We start from the raw sequence: 17,893 nt of genomic DNA, 5'->3' as shown, positions 1-17,893 counted from the left end.
TTCAAACTCTCGGTAAATTTCGCAGATCCCATTAACGAAAGCTAAAAGGTCTTTGGGGTCTTTCAACTCTATCCTCTATGAAATCTGGAACTCTTTTCCCTTGTCTTGTCTGTTTCCTACTCCCTTTCAGTCTGTTCCATTGTCCTCATTTAAAAAAATACCCAGTTGTTGGATGTACAGACTAAAATTCCTTAAATAACTTGCCGATTTAATTGTTTTCTCTCAAGAAGGTGAAAGGAAGATATTGACAATTTCTAAGAAGCCTGCTTTGACTGTGTCCAGCCCCCCAGGCAGATTAAGTCAAGATTTTGGCCAAGTGAAATTACCAATTCGTTAAAAGAAAAGGCTAGCACAATGCTCATTAGAGCATTCTAAACTTGCCTGTGCAATCTTTTTGCTACCCTGCAATTTCCTGTTGGTTATAAATGAAACCTTTCTAGTTGTTAATGCAGGCTGAAAATTGAAAAAAACACCATGCAATTAATCATAGGAGGTTGGGGGATTCACTAAGCCTGAGTATAGGGGAGATGCTGGGCAAGGCACTAGGACCTAGAAGGCATCTATCCACCCTGGCAGGAATTTCTTGCTTGGAGCTCAGACAACAAAGGCACAGAGAGATTGGTTTTCTTTCTCTCAGCATCTCCACCCAACCAGCAGAAAACCGGTGAGTGGGGCTTTCAAGTTATTTTCAGGAAGAATGTAACAGATGTCAAACGGGAAAAGCACAAGGCAAAGTTCTCTCTTTCTCTCTCTTTTTCTCCACCCCTCTGTCTCTCTCTCTGTCTCTTTTTGCCTCCTGCCTTATTCCTGGATTTGTTTCCTAAGCCTCTACCTGGAATTTGCCTTTGAAAAAGTGAGTTTGATGTTCCTTTGTTTTCACTGTGATGTCGATTTAGAATAATACCACCCTGACACTAGAGCCAAGCATTGCTAGCACGCCTGGGGAAATGCCTGCTACTTGTCTTGAGGAGGTGGGGTCTCTACCACTGCAGGTTGTCTGACAGACAATGCTGAGCTCAGCACAGGTCATGGTGACACTGGAAGAAAAAGGGGACTGAGCCTGGAAAACCTACTAGGCAGCAGTCCTCCTTTATCTCATATCCTTCTGGTCCCTTGCAAATATCTCAATGTGGCAGTGTGTAGCAGCTGAGCTCTGCTTGCTTTGTGAGTCCTTTTATCCCCATCTGTGAGATGCATGCTAATAGTTTGTTTCCTAAGCTGTCACTACCTTTGCTAGCTTTTGAGACTTCTGTTGAATTTGGTTTCATGTTTTGATTTTTTGTTGTTGTTGTTCAACAGAAGGGGAAAGCAAATCTGACAGATGACCATCTTGTAACACACCTGGGCAATAGACACGTTTGGGGTGAATTGCCTGCTGTGAAGGCAAAATGCCCCTTCAGTCAGGTTAGAACTACAGAACAATGAAAGGTGTGCTTGCTTCTAAAGACCCCATATGCTGTTCAGAGATTCATTTGGGAATCTTTTAAACAATTAAATTATTCTGTTAAGAGGTGGGGCTGCATTGGTGGGAAGGGGGATAAAGCATCTAAAAAAAAAATAGAAGAGGATTTTGTTACTAAATGGAACCAGAGGGAAGTAAAGCTAATAAACTGTTAAGTAACTGAATTTTCTAATCCTTTTTTCCCCCAGCTTATTTCTTATGAATGTTGTATAGCTGTACCAGCTTGGTGGGGAAAGGGTTTGATGAATAGCACAAAGACACTGGCTATTCCCTGGAGGCTGCCCCTTTAGAGGAGACTCTTACTCAAGGCTTATTCTGGGGGGAGAGTATGCACACATTAGAATAGGAAAGAGAGTTTGGAATAAAATTAAAACACTCCCCTTCATAGTCATTTTACTGAGATGCAAAAATTGTTTCCTAAGCTAGAGATGCTAACGTTGGCTAGCTCCTTCTATTCTCTTCAAGGGGAATTTTGTTAGGCTATGGATTCATATTCAACTGTTAGTCATGTGAGCATGTGTGAGGAAACAGATGCCGGTTTTAATGTATTTAGCCCGAAGTTACAATTTGATAGGAGCCAGTGTCAGTAGGTCCCAGGATTTCAAGCTATTTCAAAATCCCTCCCACTTCTCTGTTTGGAACAGTGCCAAAAGTGCCTCTCTCTATCTCTCATCCCAACCCCCACAACCACCAGCACCCCCTTAGCCCCTCCTTCTTCTCTATTAAGATCAATATTCCTGCAGCTCAGGGGCAAGCAGCAGATGGGTCACTGGCTTTTTTCAACCAGCTCTTTTCACAAGCAGCAGATTGCAGATTTGGATCTGGCTAATATTTGATTTTTTTTTCTCCCTACTGTTTTTTTTTCCCTCTTTTCACCCTGACCCTTTTCTCCAATACTCAGGTATTTGAGGTTCCACTAAAATATGGAACTTGATTTTGGACATTTTGACGAAAGAGATAAGGCATCCAGGAACATGCGAGGCTCACGGATGAATGGGCTGCCTAGCCCCACTCACAGCGCCCATTGTAGCTTCTACAGAACCAGAACCTTGCAGGCACTGAGCAATGAAAAGAAAGCCAAGAAGGTACGTTTCTACCGCAATGGGGACCGCTACTTCAAGGGGATTGTGTACGCTGTGTCCTCTGACCGTTTTCGCAGCTTTGATGCATTGCTGGCTGACCTGACTCGGTCTCTGTCTGACAACATCAACCTGCCTCAGGGAGTGCGTTACATTTACACCATTGATGGATCCAGGAAAATCGGAAGCATGGATGAACTTGAGGAAGGTAATTCAAGGAGTGGGTGGTGGCCTTTGGTGGGAGGTGGCATCATTGGTAATGGTTACATTTTTTGGATTTCATTGAAAGAAATTAGGAAATATATTTGTCAAACAGCACGTTGATGCTCAGGCTTCTGATTCTATAGGCATCAACAGAGCCATTAGCGATTACCCTTCATGGCCTTCAGTCTCTGCTGGGGTTCAAGTGTAGATTGCGGTGATAATACATTGTGCGTATCCATGAGGGTTTACAAAGGAAAACCTGAACTGTGTGTCATTTACTGTAGATCTTAAAATTTAACTCTAAGTAGTACTATCAAGGCAGACAATGAAATCATTAAGGGTGTTAAGTGATGACATAGGTTTGATTGGGTTAACAGAAAGAAAATATACTCAAATGTCCTTTGAACTGCTAAGAGACTATTTGTGAATTGCAACTCTGGAAATATGCATCTTAAAAGTAGGACTTCTTGAATATGTTCACAAAGGATTATGCTTTTAGGTAAGTGGTCATTGCTCAGCTGTTGCTTCTAAAAAGCCCATTTCAGGGTGTGTCTCTAAGGCTGAGGTCATTGAGAGAAATATAAAAGAAAGCTGTAGGTATTCCTGGTATTTTAATAAGGACTATTCCTACTAGAATAGGACTAACTAACTGTACCTAGACCCTTTCAAATCCTCTTTTTTTTTGCAATTGAATTTTGGTTTTGCAATTGAATTTTATGACTAGATTGCTGAAAATCCTGACAACCTGTGTACACACCCAAAAACAGGGGCTGAGCTATTATCAAAACTTGCTCATTCATCAAGTATTTTTTGGTAGTCATTTAGAAAATAGATCTTGAGATGCATTCTACTTTACTTTATCAAATAAATTATATTGAGGATGCCTTCCTACCCCCACTTTTAATCTTATATGACATATGTGATCAGTTTAACCTGAACACAATGCTTTCAAGGACAGCCTCAAGAAGTGGTGATAATGAAAATGCCCCTGCACAACCTCTCCCCCCTCTCCAGCCATCACTCCTCACTCCCTCCATTCCCTGAGCAAAGGTGTGTTTAGAGCAGGCAGATCCCTAGGGAAATCAATTATGAAACAGCCAACAAGGAAGCAGAAACAGCACATTCAATGACTTGGTGTGAGAGTGCTCCGCCTCCGCTTCACTGCTTCTAGGTTTCTTGTGTTCCCAGACAAAGGAGCATGAGGGCTTCCCTTGTATGAGATCACATTCTTGCAAGTAGCTGCTTTTTCCAAATTAAGGTCAAGTAATTTAGGACCAGTTACTTATAAGATACAGTGTCTATATGGCTACTAGATTTAGGTCTTATGGTTCAAGTCCAAGGTTTTTCTACATAACTAACTGACCTTGGAAAACAATGCTGAGGAGGCTTAGGTTATTTGATCATGTGCTAAATGGCCAGGTAGAGGTTAATCTTAGGCTTTTTCTGAGCATTGAAGGATTAGCCATCCTAGTGTATATCTTAAAATAAAGGAGAATCAGGGCAAACTGGAAGAAGGGCTTCAAGCTAGATTGAGGGAGCTGTCCAACAGAATAATCAATAAAATGTTTGTCTTTTGTCACTGTAAAATACACATTTGAGTCAAATTGGAGGGTTTTATTCTGTAATAATTTTCACAAAGCAACCCACATCACCAATATGTCCTCATTTTCACTAGCTGTGATCTTCAAAGACCATAATTGACACTACCACAGACTTCTGAGCCAAGTGACATTGCATTTAAAGCAAGAATTAGAATGGTCTTGTGTTTGATAAAAGAATGTTGTCATGCACAGATCCTCCCCCCCTCCCAATCTATTTTTAACATGTCTTACTCAAGTATAAGATGTTGGTCTTTGATTCCCCACCCCAAAATGTGTGTGTGTGTGTGTGTGTGTGTGTGTGTGTTATAATCTCAGTTCAGTATAAGTAATGCATGTAATTTTGGAGCTTCATTTTCTTTTGATCCTCTTAAATCTTGCTAGATTGGACTCCTCTCATTTACCACTCCTGGGTGCAGTGATAACACTTCCTGGTGAATTACTGGGCTATGTAGAGTATGAATACGTCTCAATTGCATTTATTCATGTCATCTACAACCACAAGCTGCAGTGGCCCTCACTGCTGCCACCCCCCTCCCCTGAGTACTGCCCACTTAGACAAGGAAATTATGGGGTATCTCTCGGATAATGTTGGTAAATGTGACTGGTTTTTCCACTACCAGAGCGAGAAAAAAAGGGGCATTGCCATAAGGAGGGTAAATAAAAGGGGTATTTTTCTTCCCTTTTTGTCCTTTGTAAGTCCCCATATAGGAACACAGGGCAGAAGTCTCTCATTTTGGTAACTTTTGGAAGAAGTTGAATGAAAGCTTTAAAAAATCATATACATGGCTTCCTATGAGATTTCAAATTGAAAATGTTTAGAAAGATCCCTGGGTGAAGAATCAGGGGCATTGGATTATAGTCTTAGAGGCAGAAGATAATAATGGCAACAGAAATATTTAGATTCAGATTTGTTTCAAATCCAATATCTGTTAACTGTTAGCTTGTGACTTTGGGGAAACTATTTTGATGTCCTGAGCCTCAGTTACTCATCTGCAAAGTGGGAATAACTGCTTTGACAATTAAATAAGACAATGGCTATCAAGAGTTTAGTATTCTGCCTGGCACACAGTAGCACTGAATAAAGGGTAGCAATTGCTGTTTGAGTCATCCTACTTTATGGCTGGTTAGCTACATGACTATACGTTTGTCCTCATTATCACTATGACTAATGTTCTCTTTAAAATAACTTATCTTAAAAAAACAACTTTGCTAAGGTACAATTTCCATACCATAAATTTCACCCATTTATGTGTGCAATTCAATGATTTTTTGAAAATTTACCAAGTGGTGCAACCATCATGATAATCTAATTTTGATCACCCTGAAAAGAAACCATGTAAAAGGGGGAGAGGGAAACGGGAGATATCTGTAATATTATCAACAATAAAATATATATTTTAAAAAAGAAGCTGTGTAGCAATTAGCTGCCACTATTTCCCCTGTTCTCTCCAGACCTAAGCAACAATGAATCTACTTTATGTCTCTATAGATTTTCCGGTTCTGGACATTTTATATAAATTGAATCATACACGATGTACTTTTTGATGACTGGCTTCTTTCACTTGGAAAACTGTTGACAAGGCTTACCCATACTATACCATCTTTCAACACTTAAATTTTTTATTGAGGAATATTCCATATATATATAGAGCACATTTTATAGTATACTTACTATAATATACTTATTGTAATAAGTATACATGCAATTTTGAAGGCTGTAGCTTCCTTTTCTTTTGATCCTTTTGAGTCTTGCTATATTGAACTCCTCTCATTTACCACTCCTAGGTGCAGTGGTAATACTCCCTGGTGAATTACAGGACTATGTAGAGTGTGAATATCTTATATAATAAAAGTGAAATATGCAAATTGACCCTAATGGTGGAACAACTGGTCACTATGACACACAATGACCACCAGGGGGCAGATGCTCAACACAGGAGCTGCCCCCTGGTGGTCAATGTGCTTCCACAGGGGGAGCGCCACTCAGCCAGAAACTGGCTCATGGCTGGTCGGCACAGCGGCGGTGGCGAGAGCCTCTCCCACTCTGCAGCAGCGTTAAGGATGTCTGACTAATGGCTTAGGCCTACTCCCCAGTCGCACATCCTCCAGGGGGTCCTGGACTATGAGAAGATGCAGGCTGGGCTGAGGGACTCACTCCCCCCCAGTGCAAGAATTTTCATGCACCGGGCCTCTAGTATAATATACTTATCTATAAAATGAAACTAGTAACATCTAACTTCTATATCTATTATAGTGGTTATGAGAATAAAAACAGATAATGGGTATGGAAACACAATGACAAAGTAAAACTATAGCTATAAGGTACCATTATTGTTAATGATGTAAAAATAGTAATGATGATGAATATGCTAGTGAGGGTTTGGAATGGCTAGTGGTTCCCATACCTGGCTGTCTTTAAGAATCTTTTAGAGCAGTGGTTCTCAACCTTCTGGCCCTTTAAATACAGTTCCTCATGTTGTGACCCAACCATAAAATTATTTTCATTGCTACTTCATAACTGTAATGTTGCTACTGTTATGAATCATATTGTAAATATCTGATATGCAGGATGGTCTTAGGTGACCCCTGTGAAAGGGTTGTTCGACCGCCAAAGGGGTCGCAACCCACAGGTTGAGAACCTCTGTTTTAGAGCTTTAGAAAAATATAAATTCCTGGCCCACACCCTAGAATGATCTATTGTGTTAGAAGCCCCAGGGCTAGGGCTCCAGAGTGTATGTGCTGCTTACAAATCTCCCCAGGTGATTCTTATGAGCACTTAGACTTGGGAAATACTGGATTAGGTTATCCTGATGGTCCCCTACAGCTAATTACAGTGGTGGGAGTTCATAGGAATGCAGAACTCCTTGTTTTAGTTTTTTGCTTTGTAGATAAAAGGAATAATGGAGCATAGAACATGCTATGTTTTTAAATTGCCACATTATTAAATATATAGCTAAAATTAAATAAAAAAGCAATCATTTAATAATCACTCTGGCCTTGTGGCACTCCTTTGTCTAATGTCTCTAGTCTACTGTCTGCTTCTACATACTGAAAGTAGCAAGGGGAAAATTTGGGACCAAAGTTAGGTTATTGATGTCAGCTTTCCCACGTATCCTTGGTTACACTAAGGGTCTTAGCAAAGTCATATAGAAACTGGCCTTTATTAGCTGTATTCCCAACAAAGGAAGTCCATGAATGACATTTTCTTTTGTCTTGCTCAGTGTTCATTGTTGAATCTTTCTCCTTCCCTCTTATCTTGCCCAGATCTTTCCTCAATTTCTTGTATGTGAGTGTCCAGAACAATTTTAGGGGTATACATTTTGAGCATTATTATGCAGAACAGGGGACAAAATATTTATAATTGAGACAGTCTTTTTAGAAAATCTGAGCTGTATGGTGACCTTAGCTATGATTCAGTTTCTTTGCCATAGTTCATTTATTCCAATGAGAGGAGACCATCTTCTCGCTAATTTATCCTCTGACTACTAAAGCAAGCACATTGCCAAAGAGGAGGATCTTAGGATAACTGGGAGAGATGCATCATTAGTAGGTATGATAATACCATGAAGTATCATTTAATATGTTTCTTCTTGAGTAATGAAGCCCCAGAAAAAAGGAGAAAGCCCAGGCAGAAGTATTTCACACTGAAAAAATGTTTAATATTTTTGAAAATGGAGCCATCCTGAAAGTGAAGGGAGGTAGACATTAGATCATCTTGAACCCACATCTTATTCCCTTCTTGCCTTTTCAGCTGTACTTCCATGACTTCATTTCCTTAATCCCTCATACTAAAGCACTTTGTCAACTCCAGCAAATTGTTACCTTGCATGCTCTCTAAAGCCAGCTTTCCTTTTGGTTCCCAATGGGCGGGAAATGGCCCTTGGAAGCTGTGGCAGAATGGGAACCCAGCTGTGTAAAGGTACAACACACCTCACCCAGCTCCAAGTGCCAGGCAACTGGATATACAGGAAATACAGAACTCTGGCAGCAGATGTTGCAGACATTTGCAAAATCAGAACAAGGAAACCTGGGTCTAGAGAAATAGCACATTTGATGTCTTTCCAGTAGTAGAATTAGAGAGTCCTCAGTGGTGGGCACCTATTTCTTTAACATTTAATTACCATAACAGGTTTGTTATGGTAAAGCTTATTTGGGATGGAAAAAAGAAAAAGAAATTTCTTATAGACCTTTAGAAGGAACTCAGATGTCACTAGTATAGCTAGAATTTATCAAGTGCTTACTATGTACCAGGCTCTGAGCTCAGCACTTTACATACGTCATCTGACTTGTGCCTCTGAACAACCTTAGGAGATAAGGATTGTTATTATCATCCCCAGTTTGCAGAGAAGTAATTGAAGCCAAGGGAGGTTAGGTAACTTGCCCAACAATACACAAGTAGGAAGTACTGGGGATCTCATGCTGATTGACATCAAAACAGCTGCTCTTTTTCCATTACTCCATATTGGGGCCAAAGGAGAGAGAGTGGAGAGACTGAAATGTACTTTTGGAAGGTGCTTAACGTAGATTTGGCTGAGAGCCGGACCCTTTGGAAAGTTCTTGGGTGCCATATGATACCATAGCTCTCTACCATCATGTTCATTTGCATCTCGGGGTGCTTAATCATACTCATAGTTCAGAGGCTTAAGAGGTTTAAGAGATGGGAGCAAAAAAAAGTACAGAGTCCTAATAGGGCTACACAGCTGACTGTCCAGAAGAGACTGTAGATGAGTGAAATCATAAATATATAGCTTCACACATTTCTACACCACCAGTTGTCTAACAGAGTTTTAAAGTGTATGACAAGTTATGGAAAACATCTGACATAATGACCATGGCCTCTTGGAATGTGCCAGTGAAACTGTTAAGGCAATAGGCTGTTTCTAAGATGTAGGGGATATTGGCTGTAAATATATGAGGGAATTGAAAAGCACACCTTTCATCCTTTTAAATCACAAATTAAAGACCCTAGAGTCTAGTAGTTGAACTGGGTTTGGTTAGGATTAGTCAACAAGGGAGCCAGAGAAATTAGGGTTTCTTTTGGCTGTGGTCTTTGAACACCCTATCGTGTGTGCGTGTGTGCAACAGGGTGCCTGTGCTTGCATACAAAGCAGGAGTGAACACTAGCAGCTTCTGGGATTTGGAGATGTGTTGGAGGCCACTGTGCATACGTTGGAAGCCACTTATTCTCCCCTTCCACACACCCTCATAAATGTCCTCAAATGTGCCCTAGAGATTCTTACTCAATCTTCTCTCAGCATTAACTGAGTAATTTATTAATTAACGTGGCTTAAAGAATTTGATGGTACAGCAAAGTGATCAATATTTGCAAAGGGAGTGAATTATCAGCCTGGTGTTTTTGAATGTCTCTGCATGCTTGTCCTGCTGAAACCAAAGGAAGAAGAGCCATCAGACTATAATTGTGTTTAATGCTTCCCTTGCACTGGCTAGAGTTGGTAGGTTTATTTATTTATTTATTTATTTATTTATTTATTTATTTACCTAATTACTTATTTATTTAGAGTTATTACTGACAGGTTAAGCCTGATCAAATGCCAATGATTTTCTGCGGCTTGACCTCTGGATGAACTTCTGTATACCTTGAGGCAAATGTATTTTACTCAACAAATTCACCAGTTTCCAATACTCTTTCCCCCAGGCTGAGTCTACCTCTCTTCAGAAATTCCAGTTTCTAGTCCCAAGTGACTAATCCCTCCTTTTGCCTCTGACCCCTGTGTTTCTTCCGCTGTATTAGTCATTTCCTCTAGCCTCAGGTACATGTGAAATTTACACTAGATCCCTCCAATCCATAAATCAGGCAGTATAATATATTCTCACATCTTCACCTCATTACTTGCAGCAGCCAAGGGTGAGCACTGGTGAAGACAGCCCTGACTACACAGTGCAGCATTTGGGAAAATAGAAAGATGAGGTGTGGGTGGTGAAAACAAGGAAGAGTATTTCTCAAGCAAAAGCTATGACTTGCAGACACAAGGAATATTCTGTGTGTGTGTGTGTGTGTGTGTGTAATAAAAATGTATTAACTTTGAAAGTTATCCTAGGTTTATAATACAACAATGGAGCAGGTCTATGAGTCCAGAAATAGTACAGGAACATTAAATAAGATGTACATGTGAGAAACACTGTGGTAATGCCCCTAGATGTTAAAAACATCTTAGAAATAAACATTTCAATTCTAATAAAACTGTATCAAGCTTAAGAACCCTACTTGTTAGATTATGCTTAGGTGTGTTCCTTGTCCTGGGGAAAATCATTTTATAGGATTTTCCAAAAAGGTATGCCATTATAATGAATAATGTGTTTCTGATTACTCGCTCTTGAATTTGAATGAGCCAAGTTGTTAGAAAGCCCTGTTAGGAATTGTACCTAAGGTTGGTTATTATTACCACTTCTCCAAAAGTCCTACTCCAAGATTAGTGTGTATTAGTTTGGTTAGAATAGTCCATATACCTACTATTAAACTAATCACCACTTATTTCTTCCCTTAGGGGAAAGCTATGTTTGTTCCTCAGACAACTTCTTTAAAAAGGTGGAGTACACCAAGAATGTCAATCCCAACTGGTCTGTCAATGTGAAGACATCTGCCAACATGAAAGCCCCCCAATCCTTGGCTAGCAGCAACAGTGCCCAGGCCAGGGAGAACAAAGACTTTGTGCGCCCCAAGCTGGTGACCATCATCCGCAGTGGGGTGAAACCTCGGAAGGCTGTGCGTGTGCTTCTGAACAAGAAGACAGCCCACTCTTTTGAGCAAGTCCTCACTGATATCACTGAAGCCATCAAACTAGAGACTGGGGTTGTCAAAAAACTCTACACTCTGGATGGAAAACAGGTAGGGTTTTTTTTTTTTTCAGACTACTTTTCTTCTCATTTGTTCTAAATCCTTGGATGATCATCTTATACCTCAGGCATAATTTCTGGTTAGGGGACTCTTCCTCCACCTCTCATAATTACTATCTGATATTTTATGTCTCATTTTGGAAGAAAGTCTTTTCAGCAGACAAATCAATGGACCTGGAATCTGAGGCTTTGAAATTAAATCTGATTATTTCTTACTAAGTAAAATGGTTACGTAGCCTCAGCTTTCTTATCTTCTAAGAGAAGATTCGTTATAACCTAGGTCAGTGATGGCAAACCTATGACACGCATGTCAGAGGTGGCACACAAACTCATTTTTTTTAAATGTATTTTTATTGATTTCAGAGAGGAAGGGAGAAGGAGAGAGAGAGAGAAACATCAATAATGAGAGAGAATCATTGATCAGCTGCCTCCTGCATGCCCCCTACTGGGGATTGAACCCACAACTTGGGCATGTGCCCTTGACCAGAATCGAACCTGGGATCCTTCAGTTTGCAGGCCGACGCTCTATCCACTGAGCAAAACCAGCTAGGGCGCAAACTCATTTTTTTGGTTGATTTTTCTTTGTTCAATGGCATTTAAATATATAAAATAAATATCAAAAATATAAATCTTTGTTTTACTATGGTTGCAAAGATAAAAAAAAATTTCTATATGTGACACGGCACCAGAGTTAAGTTAGGGTTTTTCAAAATGCTGACACGCCGAGCTCAAAGGGTTTGCCATCACTGACCTAGGTCCTACATTCTTATGTATATGAATTTATTTATTACATGATGCAACCTTAGTTGTTCAATGCATGTGACTGGAAATGACCTTTCCTGACTCATTTCTTCTGAGATATCCTCACATTGGTATTCAGCATCAGTTTGTTGAAAAGAAGTTGAAGTGACCCTTGTATTCTATGAAAAGAGTGAGATCTGGGGGAGGCATGGAAATCTCTGTTTCATTGTCCTTGCCTCACACTACACATTTTTTTCTCTCTTCCTTATCCATGTGACATAGCTATTTTATTTAGGTTCCAGTGATGGTTTGTGTGAGAAAAGAACTGTTTCAGTATCCTAAAATTAGCCCAAGAAAGATGCTGCCATCTGCTCTCTTCCAAATCAGGTTCTTCATGTCATTGGTTATGCTACTAAAGTACCACCTATATTAATATCTGGGAAAGAATGCAGTCAGGCGTCTCCTTCAGACAGATGCACCATTCTCTTGAGCACAGAGAGCTGTAAATATATAACAAAAAATGTTCTAAAGGAATTGGAACAGTGGCTGGATCTGTTGGCTCTAAAGAGAATGCGTGTCCCCCATAAGAGAAGACAAGTGTGGATTACTTTCTAACTTATAAAATACCATTAGCGTTTGAACAAAGGGGCTAATCATAACTGCCCTACCCATGCTCACAGGATTCTCATAAGGATTAAAGGAAATCATGAATATGAAAGTACTTCTTAAAATAAGACATATGATATAAATATGTATGCATAAATTCATCATTAAATGAGATAAATGTGTAAATTGCCAGACATTTTCATATATATATATATATATATATATATATATATATATATATATCCTATATAATAAAAGAGAAACATTTAAATTGGCCATCCCTCTGCAATGCTCACCAGCCAATCAGGAGTGAGTATGCAAATTAACCTGACAAAGATGGTGGATCAATTTGCATACACAGGCACTGAGTGGACTGGGTCCCAGGAACATTTTGGGGACTCAGACCGCTCCTAGCCTGTAGGCCCATGTGTAGGCCCTGAGCGGCCAGGGTCCAAGAATGCCCCTGGCCACTCCGGGCCTACGGAAGCAGGCACCAAGCAGATGTTCCCGCCCTGTGGCTGCTTGCACATGCACCAGCACCAAGCAGCGGCCTGGGTCCACGTCCCCCAGCCTGGCGCCCACAATGTGTGGGGCTGGCTGCCAGCCTTGAGAGCATGTGGAGACCCGGCGGCCGCCACGCACGTGGCCTGGGGTCTCTGTACACCCCCAAGCCCGGAGCCCACAATGCGCGAGGATGGCTGCCGGCCTTAGGGGCATGGGTCACCCCCCCCCGCCCGGCCAGTGGGGACATGCCCCTAGCCCAGTGGACACAACACAGGGGGTGCTCTGCTCATGAGCTGCAGAGGAAACACTTTTTCTTTTCCGTTTTTTTTCATAATTTTTTCCCCTTTATTAAATAAAATATTTAAAATGTGTCCTTATCCCCCCAATGTGCCCTCATGTTTTTTTTAAAATATATTTTATTGATTTTTTTACAGAGAAGTGGGGAGAGGGATAGACAGTTGGAAACATCAATGAGAGAGAAACATCGATCAGCTGCCTCCTGCACACTCTCCAACCAAGGTACATGCCCTTAACAGGAATCAAACCTGGGACCCTTCAGTCTGCAGGCTGATGCTCTATCCACTGATCCAAACCAGTTCAAGCATAAACACCTTTTCTGACTGCTCATTGGCTAAGCTCCCTGTATGCCGCCACTTGCAGTGTTCTTGGTAACTTGGATTATAAGAATCCAAGAAGGTGATCTAGGGTTTTTCCACCACACTCCTGGAGGAAAAAACGAAGGTCTGCTGCTGGAGGGGCTAAGAAATGTCATATCCTCCCTAGCTGGTTTGGCTCAGTGGATAGAGCTTCGGCCTGCAGACCGCAGGGTCTGGGTTCAATTATGATCAAGGGCATGTACCTAGATTGCAGGCTCCTCCCTGGCCGGGGCTCAGGTCAGGGCTCATGCAGGAGGCAACCAATCAAAGTGTCCCTCTCACATTGATGTTTCTCTCTGTCTCTCCCTCTCTCTTCCACACTCTCTAAAAATCAATGGAAACATATCCTCATTAATATAGGTGGTTCTTTAGTAGCATAACCAATGACATTTCCTAAATTTGTTTTAAAGTTTTATCCAAAACTTTTTTTGGATAAAAAAGAAAGAAAGAAAGAAATGTCATATCCTATGAAAGACACATCTGGAAAATGCCTAAAGAAAGTTATTTTTTCATGGTGAAGGGACTGGAATCTGTGTTGATGAAAACACCTTGGCAGCTGTGGTGGCTGGCAGTGGCTGCAGCAGCGGGGCGATGGGTCTGGCGCCTTCCCCTGACCAGCCCTGTCACCTCCTGCAGAGGGAGGCCAGACTGTGGCTTAGGCCCCCTCCCCATGGGGACGTCCCCTAAGGGCTCCCAGTCTGTGAGAGTGGGCAAGCTGGGCTGAGAGACCCCCCCCCCAGTGCACAAATGTCATGCACTGGGCCCCTAATATATATAATAGATAAAGTTCTCTCCCCTTTACTTTATCTCCATCATTCTTAGATTGAATTTCCAACATTTTTTGTGGAGATATACCATACCTTGGCATTCTGTGACTACTCCTAATAATAAATAAAGAGACACTTTCACCTCCTAGGTAAGCAAGCTACAGTCTAGTGATGGGTGGATTTTTATCCTACAGCAGTCTACACAGAGTGACAATCCCTCTCCAACTACTTCAAACATTGGCTCCCATTTCTTTCGGAAACAAGTTACACAATGCCAGTGTATGATATGGTGTGTGTACAAAAATGCTAAAGAGCAGTGCTCAAGGGAGCAGAACAATGCCTTGTCAGGCATCAGTGCCACTGTTGATACTTTCCTTCTCTTTAAAATGTCTCTCACTATCTACTCCAACCCCTGGGAGTTATATTTTAACACCTGGTTCATGTTATGTTATCTCTGAAAACTGTCTCCACTATGCAAAGTTAAAGCAATCTTAACTTTTTTTAATGCTCAGCTCCTGATACATTGTGGATGATCTACTAGTAAAATGTTTGTTGATTCAATGAACTGACATAAAGAGATTCTTAGATGGTCAAGGTAGATTTTCTGAGATGTTCTGAGAGGCCCTCTGCTTTCAATAGCCCAGACACGTTCCTTTTGTCTATCTGAAGAGATAGGGACCTTCCAAAGGAGTGGATATTCTACCCAGATGATTTCTATCCTTGACTTACTTGGAAGTCACTGAAGGGAGACTTTTCAAGCAATATTTCCCAAAGTATATTCTAAGAACTGTCTCTACCTTCCTGACCCTAGAAGCTCCTCATAAAGGGTTCTGTGGTCAAATAAGGTTGTAAAATGCTGCAAAATATATGCCTTTCTTAGAGATTCATGGTGCTTTTTGGCACATTAAGTGTTCTGCGAAGTCCTGCAGAAAGGAAGCACATTTAATTTACTTCCAGAATTATTTAACCACAAACACCTTTTGTGAAATATATATATATATGAATATATATGTATATATAATGGAATATATACATTATGGGATATATATATATATATATATATATATATATATATATATATATATGATGGACTATATATACACATATATTCTGCAGAGCACACTAGGAAATGCTGTTAACACAAGATGATGAATGATTGAGATATAACTACCCAAACCTCACAGGTAAGATTGGTATGTATGGGATACCCCACAAATTAAACATTGTTGTGTGGTTACAACAAGGACATTAAATAACTATATTTGGGGGTGCAGGGACAAACCTAATTACAAAATAGATTCTGAGTATACTGAACATTGGTGCCAAGCTCAAAATTTTGGATCCCAGCCCATTTTCCAATTTTAGTGATGACAACTCTAATGTTAACATCTGTCAGTCACTTTGATTACTGGTGGGTATTTTTACTACTTAGGAATATGGTCTTTCTCTATGCAGGCTGAAGGCACATGTGTTGCAATGGCTTGGACTTGCTCAAATCAGATTTGGTTTAGCCTGTCTTTGGCTAAATGAGGCACCAGACAGAAAGGAGAAAGTAAGGCCAAGACTATTTGTTATTAAATGTTTTAACATGAAATCTAGGCCATCACTTGGTTTCTGTCTTGCATCTTGCTCTAACTGGATACCAGATAAACCAGAACAAGTGGTTTTCTCCTTCTCTGTTTAAAACAGCCCGGTTGATTATATCAGATTTATTGTTGCTTCTGTTCTCATGTGTACCATTTGACTGATTGGCTTACATTTATTGACAAACAATCTGCAGACAAGGCTCTCATCTCTTTCTGTTCCTATTTTGTTAAGATGTGCTTTGGAGCCCTTGGTCTTTTCAGGGCTTATGTTTTGTCATATAGAAGACTGGTTTCCTGATTTCTTGCCTCTGAGATATTGTGGTTTGTGTAGTCAGGAAGCTAACCATCACCAGTAGGAAGGAGTCCTAATTTGTTTCTCAACTCAATAAGAAGTTGCTAATGTAATTAGGAGTAGTTTGTAGGGTCCTAATACTCCCACAGGCTACAATGGATTTCTAGGAGGTCAGGGAAAACAGGATTGTATTAGGATGTATGCTCACACTCAGCTGAGGTTTTTTTTTTGATTTCTTGGCAGCTGCAGTAGTTGTGGTATGTTGACAAAATTACAAAACTATCAATTTCTATAATCAAGTCACACATTGATCTTTATGCTTAAAGATCATAAATGCATAAACGCTTGAATTCAAATTTCTGGTTCACTTGCTGACTCAGATAAATGGTCTAGCCTTAAAATCATTTCTGTAAAGCACAGAGTATGGTGCTTCTCTTGGTGATGCAGAGCTTTAACAATAGACTTCCAGCTTTTTGTTATCTTACACAGGCATACAGCTGGTCCTTACACCATCTATTTTCATGCTTCACTTATTGGCACCTCTAGTCTCAGTTTTGTCCACATCCAGGATCTGTGCCGTCAAAGACTCTCTATTGCCTCAAGATAAATACCTAAGGGATAACTGTAGCCTTTAGTATTATTTGTGTTAGCTTTGTTAGGCCAATTTTTAATTGGATGAATTTATTTTGTGTTTCTGTCTATATCCTTCTATTACTAACTACTTGCACCAGGAATTTTAGGTCTCAGAATAACAAAACAAAACAAGAAAACCCCAAAAACAAACCAACCAAAAAAAAAAAGAGGTTTGAGCTGATTTCAAAAATACCTATAGCCTTGAAAGCTAGAACAGGAGATTTAAGAAATGTTTTCAACCATAGATGGTGGAATAGGAAAATGAGAACACAAAGAATATTTGAACCACTGCTAAGTATTCCAGGAAAGACTTGTCCCTTCTATCTTGTTATACTAAATAACTGGGTGCTGCAAGCACAAAAGCAATTGCAGGAAACACAGGAAGACAAGTTGGATTTAACCTTGGAAATGTTGAATGCTTTTCCCAAGGTCTTTACTGGGCCTATGTAGCCATTTTATCTTTCCCTCCATCATCTCTGCCCCCTCAAGTCACATCTGGCCTTACTTATATTCTCTGGCCTTCAGCTCTCCAAGAGCCAACCTCTATCTCCTCCTAGTGTTATGACCCTGTCAGTCAAGGTTGAGTTCAATAGAAAATGCCACGTGGCTATAAATTATGCCCCAAGAGGGCGGTCATTTACCATTGACCTTCCCTTGAGAAAATCAAGGCTGGAAAGGTGATGTTTGTTTTACCAAAAGTTCCACTATCTCCCCACCCCCTGCAACCTTCCATAGATTTGATTCCAGGAGACAGGCTTTAAGATGATTGGCTTAGGCATGAAATTTGGAAAAAGTAAAGATGGGAAGCCAGGCTGGGCACGGTGAACGGAGACAGTTTGCAAGCTGCCTTGCCATATGTAGAGTATACCAAGGTTTCTCACACTGAGGTAGATTTTATATTTTAGAA

General features: G+C 40.5%; 1 protein-coding gene across 2 annotated transcripts in view; it reads left to right on the top strand.

Moving 5' to 3' along the window:
• The first annotated feature begins 585 nt into the window (after nt 1-585).
• The window catches only part of DCX (doublecortin), a 154,761-nt gene continuing 137,453 nt past the window's right edge, over nt 586-17,893 (top strand). The window contains exons 1-3 of one of the 2 annotated variants that reach the window (XM_081115371.1): nt 586-664; nt 2,364-2,749; nt 10,853-11,193. In XM_081115371.1, coding sequence (XP_080971497.1) covers nt 2,386-2,749; nt 10,853-11,193 — 705 coding nt within the window. In that variant the 5' untranslated portion in view covers nt 586-664; nt 2,364-2,385. Of the gene's footprint in view, nt 854-2,363; nt 2,750-10,852; nt 11,194-17,893 lie in introns of both variants that reach the window. The other variant, XM_081115372.1, reaches the window with a different exon arrangement.

Source organism: Myotis nattereri (genome assembly GCF_964212035.1).
Source record: "Myotis nattereri genome assembly, chromosome: X".
Taxonomy (NCBI): Eukaryota; Metazoa; Chordata; class Mammalia; order Chiroptera; family Vespertilionidae; genus Myotis; species Myotis nattereri.
This window is presented reverse-complemented; position numbering and strand designations above follow the sequence as displayed.